At 39.9% G+C, this 14,015-nt stretch overlaps 1 protein-coding gene across 3 annotated transcripts in view; it reads right to left on the bottom strand.

Annotated features, from left to right (window-relative positions):
- Nucleotides 1-3,034: 3,034 nt before the first annotated feature.
- Nucleotides 3,035-14,015, bottom strand: part of ufsp2 (ufm1-specific peptidase 2) — a 150,134-nt gene continuing 139,153 nt past the window's right edge. For all 3 annotated transcript variants that reach the window (XM_068029417.1, XM_068029419.1, XM_068029418.1), the window contains exons 10-12: nucleotides 12,119-12,195; nucleotides 11,515-11,639; nucleotides 3,035-3,288 (exon numbers count right to left, since the gene is read on the bottom strand). In XM_068029417.1, coding sequence (XP_067885518.1) covers nucleotides 3,205-3,288; nucleotides 11,515-11,639; nucleotides 12,119-12,195 — 286 coding nt within the window. In that variant the 3' untranslated portion in view covers nucleotides 3,035-3,204. The remainder of the gene's footprint in view (nucleotides 3,289-11,514; nucleotides 11,640-12,118; nucleotides 12,196-14,015) is intronic.

Consider the following 14,015-nt stretch of genomic DNA (forward strand, 5'->3'; position numbering starts at 1 on the left):
AGCAGAGCTTTGGGGCCCCACTGGGCGTCTGGTCCTGGCTACCTCACCACACAGAAGCTCCTTGGGTATGCGACCACCTTCCATTCTGCGAACGTGTCCGATCCACCGAAGCTGCCTCTGTTTCATTAGTACCAACACACTTGGGAGCTCTGCCTTTGCAAGGACTGCCACATGTGTGATTGTTCTGCCGGGATATACCTATATTGTGGCACAGACAGCAAAGATGGAAATTATTAAACTTATTTTCCTGGTAGTTGTAAGTCTATGTTTCACAGCCATACAGCAAGGCCTTATAAACCATCAGCTTGGTCTCAAGGGTCAGCATGGTTATTCCATGCGCGTTTCGCAAGTTGGCCAAAGCCAGTAGCTGGTTTCCCTATGCGTGTATTAAGGTCTGCATCAAGGGACAGATTGTCTGTCACTGTGGACCCAAGTAGCAGAATTTGCTAACCACTTCAGCAGGGCGTTATTTAGTGTGATCAAGGGCGGAAATGCAACACTTTGTCCCATGACCCCAGTTTTCTTGACGTTTATAGTCAATGAGAACAAGTTACAGGCATGGGAGAGATAGTCCGTGAGTCTTTGTAGTTGAGCTTCCTTGTGAGCTACTAGCGCAGCATCAACAGCGTAGAGAAGTTCTCTGATCAGGACGTGATGTGCTTTTGTCTTTGATTTTAGCCTTGAAAGATTGTAGAGTTTGCTGTCTGACCTAGTGTGCAAGTAGACTTCTAAGATGAAGTTCAGGAGCATGGAGAAGATGCCAGAGTGGGGACTAGGACACAAGCCTGTTTAACTCTATTCTTCACTCTGAAACTGTTGGAAGTGGAGCCATCAAACTGTACATTGCAGTGCATGTTGACACGTAAGGAACAGATGAAACTGAGCAGCTTCGGTGGACTGCCAATATTCCCCAAAAATCTTGTAGAGCCCTGTGCTGCTGATGGCGTCGAATGCCTTAGTGAAAGCTACAAAAGTAAGGAAAAGGGGTATACTCTGTTCCCGACACTTCTCTTGTAGCTGGCATATGGAGGCAATCATATTCACAGTAGATCTGCCAGCACGGAAACCGTGTACACTCGGTCTGCAAGTAAATGGAGTCTTTTAAGTATGACCCTAGCAAAGGCCTTCCCTGTGAGGCTAAGGAGTGAAATGACTTATAGTTGTTGTAGTCTCCTGTCGCCTTTGTTTTTGTATAGTGTGTAATGATCTGTGAAAGCAAATTTAGTAGGATTACATCAAATAAACATGGTGGCGACAAATGATTCCATTTGTGATTTGCATTTCATTTGCTCTTGAACTGTAATGCCTTTACTATTTAGATTGTATTTGCATATTTGCCTGGCATAGGAAATATTTAATAGAATTATACAGTGCACGAGGCCATTCAGCCCATTGTGCCTGTGCCAGCTCTTTTAAAGAGCTATTCAATTACTGCCAAATCCTCTTGTTCCATAGTCCTGCAAGTTGTTTTTCAAAATATATTCTATTCCCTTTTGAAAGTTGTTATTAAATTTGCTTGCACCACTCTTTCAGGCCTCCCGATCATAACTCACTGCGAAAATTCTCAACTCCTCTCTGATTCTTTTGCCAGTTAGCTTTGTTCTGTGTCCTCTGGTTACCGACGCTCCTGTTAGTGGAAACAGTGTCTCTCTATGTATGCTATTGCTATCAAAGGCTCTCATGATTTCTAGTTAAACTAAAAGCCATTTGGAATCCAGGATTGAGCGTGGGAAAGAAGTTCTATTTAAAAACAGAAACAGAATATTTATAAGAGAAATACTGTTAGACTGGGGTAAAGGCATTGAGTGGAGCTCACCAGACAAGTGGCATATTAAATTTAAAGCTCCAAAAGGTAGATTATACATTGGGTCTTTAAGGTAAGTCAGACCAGTGGAATCACAAAACATGAATTTAAGAGTGAAAAATACATTAAATTATTTCTCATATCTTTTAATCAAAGTAGGCTAAAGTTTGGAGTAATCTGCCAGGAAAGATAAGTGTGTTGCAAAATAGGAGTGTTCCAAGTGCATTTTGGATGGCAGATGAAGAGAATTTGGGAAGTAGAAAGAACGAACAAACTTGCATTTTTTAACAGCTTTGACAACCTTGGGATTCCTCAAAGTTTTCACACTCAATTAAGTAACTTTCTAAATGTAGTTACTGTTACAATGTAGGGAAACAACAGCCAATGTGTGCAGAGTCAGATCCCACAAACAGCAATGCGATAAATGATCACAATCTGTTTTAGTGTTATTAGCTAAAGGGTAAATTTTGGCCAGGACACTGGGAGAACCCTTCTGTTCCCCTTCAATGGAGTACTATGGGTCTTTTTACATGCACCTGAGCTAGCAGGCAGGGATTCAATTTAATATCTTAGCTGAAAGATGGCACCTTTGACAGTACAGCACTCCCTCACTGCACTGAATTCCAGGATACTACTGGAGCAGATTAGTGAGGGGGAAATCCGCAAGTCTCCAGCAATAAAAATTATGTTTTTAATTAAAAGTTAAATATGACTTAGTTCTTCTGTTAGAAGGAAGAATACTTGAACAGAAAGTACTATACTTTCCTCTTTAAATCGTTTCCCCCCACACTAATATATCTGATTTAGTTTTAATGTTTAAAGAGTTTTACTGATCAAGATTTCTTCAGTCACCTCAACTTCTGTCTCATCAATCTAATTCGGAATAACTTTTACGAGGTACCCAGATATTTATCATCTTATTTGTACACTTATGTAAGTTTGTACTATTGGACCAAGTCTGCTGTAGGTGCTTTTACAATGTCTAAATACAGAGAGTATCAACATTAATTCCTGCCTCCATCTTTAAAGTGGATGAAGTTTCTTAAGTTTTAGTAGCTTTGTTAATTCCATTGATTTAATGTTTTATTAAAAAGCAGACATTGATAAACACACCTGAAAATTACTAAAGAAACTAATGTCAATCAATTGTCTTTCAATAAGTATCTACGGCCTGAAGCAAGAGTGCCTTTGCAGTTCGGCTATCCTGTTTAAACAGTAGAGTAGTGAAGATATATTTAGTTGCTGTTTTTATTGCAGTACTATGTAAAGTACATGTATTCAACACTCAAGTGCTCATTTCGTTTGAAGTACACAAAGATTGTAAGAGTCCTGTGCATCTGAAAATTCTGTTCCTTTCCAGGCACAGTTCTATAAGCATATGTACTCAGGTGGTGGTGGCTTTAAACACCCGCTGGTCTCTGAGGCAGGCAGAGGTTGTAAGGTTCCATCTGATCCCAGAATTCTTCTGTCTTCCAGTCGACACCCTGAAATAAGAACATACAAACGTTAAGAAATAGGAGCAGAAGTAGACACACAGCCTGTCGAGCCTCTCCTGCCATTCAACATAATCATGGCTGATCTTGGGCTTCAACGCCACTTTCCCGCCCACTCCCCTTGATTCCCTGAGACACCAAAAATCCATCTATGCCATCCTTAAGTATATTCAACAATGGAGCATCCACTACCTTTTGGGATAGAGAATTCCAAAGATTCACAACCCTTTGAAGAAATTTCTCCTCAACTCAGTGTGAATTGATCGGCCCCTTATCCCGAGACTGTGCCCTAGTGTTTTAGATTCCCCAGCCAGCAGAAACAACTGCTCAGTGTCTACTCTGTCAAGCCCCTTCAGAATCTTGTAAGTTTCAATGAGATCACCTCTTATTCTTCTAAACTCCAGAGAATATAAGCACAATTTACATAGTGTCTCATCATACGACAACCCTCTCATCCCAGGGACCAATCTAGTGAACCTTCACTGTACTGCTTCCAGTGAAATCATATACTTCCTTAAATATGGAGACCAAAACTGCACACACAGCATTCCAGGCGAGGTCTCACCAAAGCCCTGTACAATTGCAGCAATACTTCTTTATTCTTGTTGACTTTTCTTTTTTTTTTTAACAGCACAGAAGGCGGCCATTTGGCCCATTGTGTCCATACTGGATCTCCAAATGTACAATGCACCTAATGCTATTCCCCTGTCTTCTCCCCGTAGCCCTGCACATTCTTCCTTTTCAGATAACAGTCTAATTCCCTTCTGAAGGTCTCGATTGAACCTGCCTCCACTACACTAAAAGACAGTGCATTCCACATCCTAACTACTCGCTGCATGAAAACATTTTTCCTCATGTCACTTTTCCTTCTTTTTCCAATCACTTTAAATCTGTGCCCTCTCGTTCTTGATCCTTTCACGAGTGTGAATAGTTTCTCCCTATCCACTCTGTCCAGACCCCTCATAATTTTGAATACCTCTATCTTCTCTCAGCCTTCTCTTCTCCAAGGAAAGCAGTCATAACTTCTTCAATCTATCTTCATAACTGAAGTTCCACATATCTGGAATCATACCTGCAAATCTTTTCTGTACTCTCTCCAATGCCATCACATCATTCCAGAACTGGACGCAATACTCCAGCTGAGGCCGAACTCGTGTCTTCTATAAGTTTAACATAACCTCCTTGCTCTTGTACTCTATGCCCCTATTAATAAAGCCTAGGATATTGTGTGCTTTATTAACTGCTCTCTCAACCTGTCCTGCCACCTTCAATGAATTATGCATACATACCCGCAGGTCCCTCTGCTCCGACACCCCCTTTAGAGTTGTACCCTTTATCTTATAATGTCTCTCCATGTTATTCCTCCAAAATGAATCATTTCACATTTTTCCTCATTGAACCTCATTCCACTAACTTGTCGATGTCCTTGTGAAGTTCTACACTATTCTCCTCACAGTTCACAATGCTTCCAAAATTCATATCATCTGCAAATTTTGAAATTGTGCTCTCTACACCAAGATCTAGGTCATTAATACATATCAGGAAGAGCCATGGTCCCAATATTGATCCCTGGGGAACTCCACTACAAACATTCCTCCAGCCCGAAGAACATCCAGTAACCACTACTCTCTATTTCCTGTCATTCAGCCAATTTTGTATCCATGTTGCTACTGTCCCTTTTATTCCATGAGCTATAATTTTGTGCACAAGTCTTGTGGGGCACTGCATCAAATGCCTTTTGGAAGTCCATGTACACCACATCAACAGCATTGCCCTCATCAACCCTCTCGGTTATCTCTTCAAAAATTCCAGCAAGTTAGTTAAACATGATTTTCCCTTAGCAAATCCATGCTGGCTTTCCTTAATTAACCTGCATTTGTCCATGTGACTATTAATTTGGTCCCAAATTATTGCATCTAGAAGTTTGCCCTCCACTGCAGTTAAACTGACTGGCCTGTAGTTGCTGGGCTTATTCTTACACCCTTTTTTGAACAAGGGTGTAACATTTGCAATTCTCCAGTCCTCTGGCACCACCTTTGAGTCTAAGGAAGACTAGGAAATTATGGCCAGTGCCTCTGCAATTTCCACTCTCAGTTCCCTCCATATCCTTGGATGCATCTCGTGTGGCCCTGTTGCTTTATCAACTTTAAGTATAGACAGCCTATCTGTGCCCTGGGTAGCATCTTATTCCTTGGTAAAAACAGGTGCAAAGTTTTCATTTAATTTCTCAGCTACTCCCCCAGCCTCCATTTGTAAATCTCCCTTTTGGTCCTAATCGGCCCTACTCCACCTTTTTTACTATTTATATGCCTATAGACATGGCCATGTGAGCCGCATGGAAGATGGCAGGATCCCCAAGGACACATTGTACAGCGAGCTCGTCACTGGTAGCAGACCCACAGGCCGTCCATGGCTCCGCTTTAAAGACATCTGCAAACGCGACATGAAGTCCTGTGACATTGATCACAAGTCGTGGGAGTCAGTTGCCAGCGATCGCCAGAGCTGGCGGGCAACCATAAAGGCGGGGCTAAAGCATGGCAAGTCAAAGAGACTTAGCAGTTGGCAGAAAAAAAGACAGAAGCGCAAGGAGAGAGTCAACTGTGTAACAGCCCCGACAACCAATTTTATCTGCAGCACCTGTGGCAGAGTCTGTCACTCTAGAATTGGCCTTTATAGCCACTCCAGGCGCTGCTGCACAAACCACTGACCACCTCCAGGCGCTTACCCATTGTCTCTCGAGACAAGGAGGCCAAAGAAGAAGAAGATGATGCCTATAGAAGACTTTGGGATTCCTTTTATGTTAACTGCCAGTCTCTTTTCATACTCTCTCTTTGCTTCTCTGATTTGCTTTGTCACTTCTCCTCCGAACTTTTATATTCAGCCTAGTTCCCCATTGTATTATCTACCTGACATAAGCATGCTTTTTCTTCTTCATCTCGCTCTCTTTCGTCATCCAGAGAGCTCTGGATTTATTTGCCCTACCTTTCCTCTTCAAGGGAATATACCTTGACTGTGCCTGGAACTATCTCTTCTTTGAAGGTAGCCTATTGTTCAGCTACAGATTTTCCTGACAAACCTTGATTCCAATTATTTGGTCCAGATCCATTCTTACCCCAATGAAGTTGGCTTTCCTCCAGTCTTACTCTAGATTGTTCTTTGTCCTTTACCATACAAAGATCACAGTCCCCTAAATGTTCTCCTACTGATATTTGATCCACTTGGCCCAACTCATTCCCAACAAACAGGTCCAGCAGTACCTCCCCTCCCATTGGACTAGAAACATACCTCTGTAGAAAACATTCCTGAACACACTGTAAGAACTCTTGTCCCTTTCTGTCCTTTACACCACTACTATCCCAGTCTGTATTTGGATAACTAAAGTCCCCCATTATAACTACTCTATAATTCTCTGTAATTTCCTTGCACATTTGTTCCTCTTCCTGCTTTCCACTAGTTGGTGGCCTATAGGCTACACCAAGCAATGTAATTGTTCCTTAGTTCTAGTCAAATACATTCCGTCTTTGAACCCTCAGGGATATCCTCTGTCTCCAGCACTGCAATGCTCTCCATAATCAATACTGCCAGCCCTCCCTTGTCTTTCTTTTCTATCTTTCCTGAACACCTGGTATCCAGGAATATTTAACACCCTTCTTTGAGACAGGTCTCTGTTATAGCCACAACATATTTTCAGATGTCAATCTGCACCTGTAAATCACCAATCTTGTACTCCAATCCCCTTGCAAGAAAGGCCAACATGCCATTTGCCTTCTGAATTGCTTGCTGTATCTGCATGCTAACTTTGTGTTCCTAGTGTGAGCACAACTAAGTCGCTTTGAACATCAACATTTACAATTTTCACGCCTTTTAAAAAATATTCTGCTCTTCTATTCTTACGGCCTAAGTGAATAATCTCACACTTCTCTACATTATACTCCATCTGCCACCTTGTTGCCTACTCATTTAACCTATCTATATCTCTTTGCAGCATGTGTCCTCCTCACAGCTTGAATTTCCACTTACCTTTGTATCATCAGCAAACTTAGATACATTACTCTCTGTCTCTTTGCCTAAGCCATTAACGGAGATCATAAATAGCTAAGGCCCCAGCACTAATCCTTGCGGTACTCCACTAGTCACAGCCTACCAAGTTGGAAATACCCATTTATGCCTTCTCTTTGCTTCTTGTCTGTTAACCAATCATCTATCCATGCTAGGAAACTACCCCCAACTCCATGAGCCCTTATCGTGCCTAATAACCTTTGTGTGGCACCTTATCAAATGCCTTTTGGAAACCCAGGTATACAACATCTACTGGTTTCCCTTTATCTACCCTTCTAGTTACATCCTCAAAAAACTCTAATACAGATAAATGGTTACTTACAATAAATGTGAATTCCAGTAGTAGAATCATCCTATTTATAAATGTGTAAGGCTGTTTTTGTGGCTAAGCTAATAATCAGAATAGAAGCTTCTGCCTTTTCATACCCTTTTGCTGCATTTAAGCTATTCAGGAAACTTGACACTTTCACATAGCAGTTTGGCACAAGGATCCAGATCCACAGAACCCCGATTTAAGGTGACTGGCAAAAGACGCAACGGCAACATGAGGAAAAACCTTTTTACGTAGTGAGTGGTTAGGATCTGGAATGCACTGCCTGAGAGTGTGATGGAGGCAGATTCGACTGAGGTCTTCACAAGAGAATTGGATAATTATATGAAGCGAAAAAATTTGCAGGAAAAGGCAGGGGAGTAGGACTAGATGAGTTGTTCTTGCGGAGAGTCGGCACAGATGTGATGGGTTGAATAGCCTCCTTCTGTGCTGTAACCATTCTATGAACGGGTAGAGGGAAGGTGGCGAGGGAAGGTACACAGGCATACAATCTGTGCTGAGTACCATGAATCCTTCCAACAACTGAACCTCAACACCAGACATCCAACAACACATGACTTTTCATATATGAATCCTGCTCCAGACTCAGCACAGCAATTTACAGAAACATATCTGTTGAGATGAAACTAGCTACACAAGATTGGCAAATGCATTCTTTGTGCAAAGCGACAGTAAGGTACATCTATGCATAGAAGCACTCCAATTTTCCATCACAACTGAAAATAAACAGCAGCCATAAAAGCTTCACCTCTTCAACCACACAGCACAAAGCTCATATGGATGAGAAGGTATAATGGACCTTTGGAACACCTAGAACCTCCTTCAGTATCAGCCACAAACTGGCCCAGTACTGCAGCGTTCACTCTCTGGTCTGCCTTCAGTTGAGTGAATCAAGGTTGTTGACTGCATTCAGCCAATTCATCGCCTCCACTCGCACTTTGGCTCCAGGTTTTGATCAAGGTTGACTGACCTTAAGCCCACAAATTTAATAAATCAATTCATCTTTCCTGGAGACTAGCCCTTTCTGAAATGCTAATTGTTACCCCTACATGACTTTTTTTAAACAATGTTTATGTAAAATATATTATACTGACTTAGATGACTAGTATGCTGTACACCACATCACCATGCTACATTACACGGTTTACACTGCTGTTCACTTACATTATGTAATCACTTTGTTACTATAGCTCCCCTAAACATTAGAAAACAAAAAACACCATTCTGAGGTGTCAAATTTCTTAACTTTCAGTTGAAAAATGTCTCAGACTATTTCAAGATCACGCTGACATTCACTCCAATCAACCTAGTCCATATAAGTCACACAGAGCAAGTCAAGTGACTTAGAACAAGCTTGTGGAGTGGGGGTTGGTTCCACGTGTCACAATGAGCAAGAGGGCTGCACGATTAAGTCACTTGCCATTTCTTTTTCTTTTTGAAAAAACATTTCCGCAAGGTTAAATGAAGAATTTTGACTAGTATTACTTTCTTTAATTGTCACAGCACCTAAGGGGTTAAAAACCAACATCGCTCACATAAATCATACCCCAGCTTAACTTGTTACAATTGGCAGGCAGGAACTAAACCATTCAATTCAAATCTAAACAACATTTAAATACATGTTCAGCATTTAAAAAAAATCAGACAGCTATTCAAATCTGATTGATAAATAACTTAAAAAAAAAGAGGACCAGGACTAAACTGTCTTGTTCAAATCAGAGAATCTATTTGTAGCCCTTCAGGAGAGTTTGGAGTGCGTGTGTGTAAATGCACAGAACATGGTAAATAAGGTTGGCATAAGGCACCACATGGGATTATGATAGTGACAATAATGGGTCAAACAAGGGAAGGATTGGGACTGCATATTGCTGCTACAATATTTTCAGGAAAGAAAGGGTAGGAAAAAAGAGGTATTGATCAAAGCACTAGAAAGGATGATGTACTTGAAGATTCGGCAACAAATGTCAGTCTAGACAGCGATGCCCGTATCCCATTATCGTATATGAAAAAAATTCCAACGGGTTTGTTAAACATGATGTCCCTTTCATGAATCCGTATTGATTCTGCCCAATCATACCATTATTTTCTAATTGCCCTGTTATCACATTCTTTATTAAAGATTCTAGCATTTTCCCTACGACTGATGTCAGACGAACAGGCCTGTAGTTCCCCGCTTTCTCTCTCTCTACTTTCTTAAATAGTGGGGTTACAACTGCCACCTTCTAATCTGCAGGAACCATTCCAAAGTCTATAGAATTTTGAAAGATGACCACCATGCATCTACTATCTCTACAGCCACCTCTTTCAACACTCTGGAAGATAGATCATCAGGTCCAGGGGATTTATCTACTTCAAGTGCCATTAATTTCTCTAGTACTTTTTATTAAACTAGTATTAATATCTTGCAGTTCCTTGTTCTCCATTATTTCTGGGAGGGTTTTAGTATTTTCCTTCATGAGGACAGACATGAAGTATTTGTTTAGTTTCTTTGCCATTTCCTTATTCCCTATTATAAATTCTCCTGACTCCACTTGCAATGGACCCACATTTGTTTTTGCTAATCTTTTCCCTTTTACATATCTATAGAAGTTTGTACAGCCCGTTTTTATGTTTCTCGCTAGTTTACTCTCATATTCTATTCTCCCTTTCTTAATCTTTTTCTTGGTCCTCCTTTGCAGAATTCTAAAATGCTCCCAATCCTCAGGCTTACCTTTTCTTTTGCAACTTTATACACGTCTTCCTTTGATCTAATACAATTCTTGATTTCTTTTGTTTTGCACAGTTGGGATTTTGTGCATTAAAGGAATGTATTTTTGTTGTAAACTATGTATTAGTTCTTTAAATGTTAGCCATTGCCTGTCTCCCGTCATATCTTTCAACGTAGTTTCCCAATTCACCATGGCCAATTTGCCCCTCATACCTTCATAGTTTCCTTTGCATAGATTTAAGACTTCAGTTTCTGATTGAACTACATCACTTTCAAACTTAGTTTAAAATTATATCATATTATATTAAATACAAGAGTTAGTTGGACAATCAGATCCTGATGAAACGTCATTGACCGGAAACGTCAACTCTATTTCTCTCTCTACAGATGCTGCCAGACTTGCTGAGTATTTCTAGCATTTTCAGTTTTTATTTCAGATTTTCTGTATCCGTAGTACTTTGCTTTTGGGTCTGGTATTGTGTGGCAGCAGTGTTAGTTTGTCTTCATGCACAACACTAAATTCTGAATGAAATGTCATCGACTTAAAAGGTTAAGTCTGTTTCACTCTGCACAGATGCTGCCTGACCTGCTGAGCATTTCCTGCATTTTCTGTTTTTATTTCAGATTCTGAATGAATCCTGGCAAGTGTAGGAGAATTAAGCAAAACCATCCCGCATTTATAGAAAACATTGCCTGACAAAATATATAAAATTCAACGCCTACCATGGCTATATAAAGCAGTATTTTTCATTTTAACAAAATTATAGAATGTTAAAAGTAAGAGTTATGATAAACATCTCTCAGCATCAAAACGTCCTGGTCAGATGCAAGATAGGAACATCTGACCTGAAAAAAGAGTGATAGGGAAATGGATTTTTGCAGTAGGGGATGATAATGTACAGCTAAAACTGGCCATCTAAGTTAATTGAAAACGATGCTCGATCTTGAGATGGAGTCTCATTTAAGACAATGAGATAAAAAAATTTGAACTGAAATAATCTGTAATAGTGGAATGATTTAACATCACTCCCATCACCTAATTTGATTCCAGCAGGAAAGCCCTGCTTAAATTTTACACAGTTAAGAAAATAATTTGTGTTCCTGCTTTTCCTACACATACCCTTTCAATTACATTGGCCCAATCATCCTCTCCTGTGTAGTGCACATCTAAGACAAGGAATCTTACTGCTCCCGTTTCTTCATTCCATGCAACTCCCAGAATAGTATGCGCTAGAGGTTCACCACCTGTTTTATAAAGCAACAGCAGCAAACAAGTCAGAACAGAGGTTAAGGAATCAAAACGAAAATGTATAGCTGCATACATAAATAGGTTATGTCGTGCATTTAAGCAGTGTTGATACACTTGCGTTTTAATCTACTTTCAATCATACAACTATTAAAAAACTTTTGACAGTTACGAAAAGTTAGCGATTAGGAAAGGTAATTCAGAATTTTTTTGAAGAAATAGTTTGTTTTACAGATATAATATGCAATTGTACAAACCATATCCTAACTCACACCAACTTCCATTCACCCATAACCTATGAGCTTGCTGACCTACACTGGCACCCGGTCTGGCAATGCCTCGATTTTAAATTGCACAGTGAACAATATTCAATTTATGTAACGCCGCATTCAACATTTTACAATTTACCAGGCACATTTCTTATGCAGAATTAAAATAAAAGTTCAAAAGTAAAGAAAAAAAGAAAACACAAACTTACCAACCATAATTGGAGTTCCTTGCACCTCAAAATGCTCAGAAAGTTCCCTAGCTGCTAAAGCAAACTCAGAGCCTGATCTGCAAAAGTTAAAGCATTTCCTTTATTTTAGATGAAAACAAGAAGTGCTGGAATTACTTAGCAGGTCTGGCACATCTGTGGAGAGAGAAACAAAGTTAACATTTCAGGTCTGTGACCTTTCATCAGACCTGAAACGTTAAATCTGCTTCAGTCTCCACAGATGCTGCCAGACCTGCTCAGTATTTTCCAGCACTTTTGTTTTTATTTCAGATTTCCAGCATCAGCACTATTTTGCTTTTATTCCTTTATTTTAGTATTGTTGAAAAATATCATTTTAAATCAAGAACAAAAATCTTTCATTCTGCTATGTGTCATGGACTTCATACAAGAAATAATAAACATAAAAGCATGCAGTTCCATGATAACTATTTCGGTATATTGGATTGTATCTTGCCACTAATTTCAATATATCTCAGATAACCATTATACCATTTAGTAAACAAATACCAGAATTGTACCCAAATTTAGATCAAATCAACATGTGAATTTATATAAATGTTGAATTTTCAATTGCCCACACCTAGCCTAGTTTTAGGTTTGACACAAGGACCAACTCAGAAAATAGGTACAAAAACAAGAAATGCTGGATTCACTCAGCAGGTCTGGCAGCATCTGTGGAAAGAGAAGCAGAGTTAACGTTTCGGGTCAGTGACCCTTCTTCGCAACTAGGTATATGATGCTCAACACCCTTTCCCCACATTTCTGTATCAATAAATCCTCCTGTACAATGTTTTCCTCTCACCTCACTTGACTGCTGTGTGGGCACTATCTTAAGAAATAGCGAAGAATCAAAAGCACGTGACAAAACTATTAGGCATACAATCCCAACGGGTCAGTATCATTATGATTAGGATACCAAATTCACGGTCAAATTTTTACAAATTTCATGGTCACAGCATTTCAAGAATCGTGAATTTCATGATTTCACATATTTAAATCGTAAATTTCACTGTTGCAACAAACCATGAAAATGATCTATTTAAAACAAAAAAAAGACAAGGGAGGTTTCTGGTTTCAAATGGCATTTATTGTGTAATCAAAAACAATTGTAAAAAGCTGACTACACTCACTGAATTTAGTGGCAGAATGTGAGCATGAAGCAACCAGCAACTGTCACTTTCTTCATTCCGTCTCTGCGCTCAGACACATCAGAGTGTTGTTCATTTGACTGTGCTTCAGCCCAGAACAGTACATCCATTACGTTATTGTAAGCGTTGTGGATTGTGATGTGTTGGGATTCAAATCAAGTGATTAAATCCATCAGTCATGTAGCATTTTTGGCAACAAGCTGAACCTCAATAAGCTGAGCATAGTTTAGAAGGGTTACAATGTCTTTTAAAACCTTTGTTTTCAGTGTCAGTGTGAGCTCTTCTGAGACGAAGTCTGAGTAGTATTTCAGTTGAGCTGCATGATACCATACTGCCCGAAACCAAGAAATACTGGCTCTGGAGGAAGGGTGATGTTTTGTTCCCCAATTTCAGCTACTTAGCCGCATTTACAACATGTTGCCTGCATCGAAACTTGCAGCTAGGGCAGTGTTTGAAGATCTTTTTAATGTAGCTGACCAGTATGTTGACTTTACCAAGCTTGCTTTTCCACAGCTCACTGACGAGATATTACATGTACATTACATGTAATATGGACAACATTAGGCATTACACCTTGGAGCACAGATCTGAAAGACTTTGTCATGTAAGTTGCATTGTCACTAATGAAAGCACTTTGCTGAAATCTGCACAGTATTTTGAAACAGTTTTGATCACCGCTTGGGAAACTGTGGTGTAATTAACAGCTTCTATGTGGATGCAGTCTGTCAGCA

The sequence above is a fragment of the Heterodontus francisci genome, chromosome 4 (assembly GCF_036365525.1).
Source record: "Heterodontus francisci isolate sHetFra1 chromosome 4, sHetFra1.hap1, whole genome shotgun sequence".
Lineage (NCBI taxonomy): Eukaryota > Metazoa > Chordata > Chondrichthyes > Heterodontiformes > Heterodontidae > Heterodontus > Heterodontus francisci.